General features: G+C 42.2%; 1 protein-coding gene across 1 annotated transcript in view; it reads right to left on the bottom strand.

Annotated features, from left to right (window-relative positions):
* Positions 1-358, bottom strand: part of LOC106869272 (uncharacterized) — a 66,507-nt gene that overhangs the window by 38,518 nt on the left and 27,631 nt on the right. Inside the window, exon 7 of the mRNA XM_014914944.2 lies at positions 179-276. Within this exon, the coding sequence (XP_014770430.1) occupies positions 179-276 (98 nt within the window). The remainder of the gene's footprint in view (positions 1-178; positions 277-358) is intronic.

Genomic DNA, 358 nt, shown 5'->3' with positions numbered 1-358 from the left:
TTGAGTTCGTGAGTGGGGCTTGAGTAGTTGAGTTCGTGAGTGGGGCTTGAGTAGTTGAGTTCGTGAGTGGGGCTTGAGTAGTTGAGTTCGTGAGTGGGGCTTGAGTAGTTGAGTTCGTGAGTAAAGCTTGAGTAGTTGAGTTCGTGAGTGGAGTGCCTGTGGTTGCGTTTGTACTTGCTTGATATGTTGTATTTGTGGAGGGCTCACTTAATGTCGTTGGTGCATTGGTATAATTGAGTGTACTGTACATCTGTGTCGTTGAACAGTTATACAAATCTGTAATAAGATTTGTATAACTTATTACAAATCTTGGAATTAATCCTTCATCAGCTGCCTCTATTCTAACTAGACGTTTCGA

This window comes from Octopus bimaculoides, chromosome 13 (genome assembly GCF_001194135.2).
Source record: "Octopus bimaculoides isolate UCB-OBI-ISO-001 chromosome 13, ASM119413v2, whole genome shotgun sequence".
In the NCBI taxonomy this organism is placed as follows: Eukaryota; Metazoa; Mollusca; class Cephalopoda; order Octopoda; family Octopodidae; genus Octopus; species Octopus bimaculoides.
Note: the sequence above shows the minus strand (reverse complement) of the source record. Positions and strands in the feature narration are given on the sequence as shown.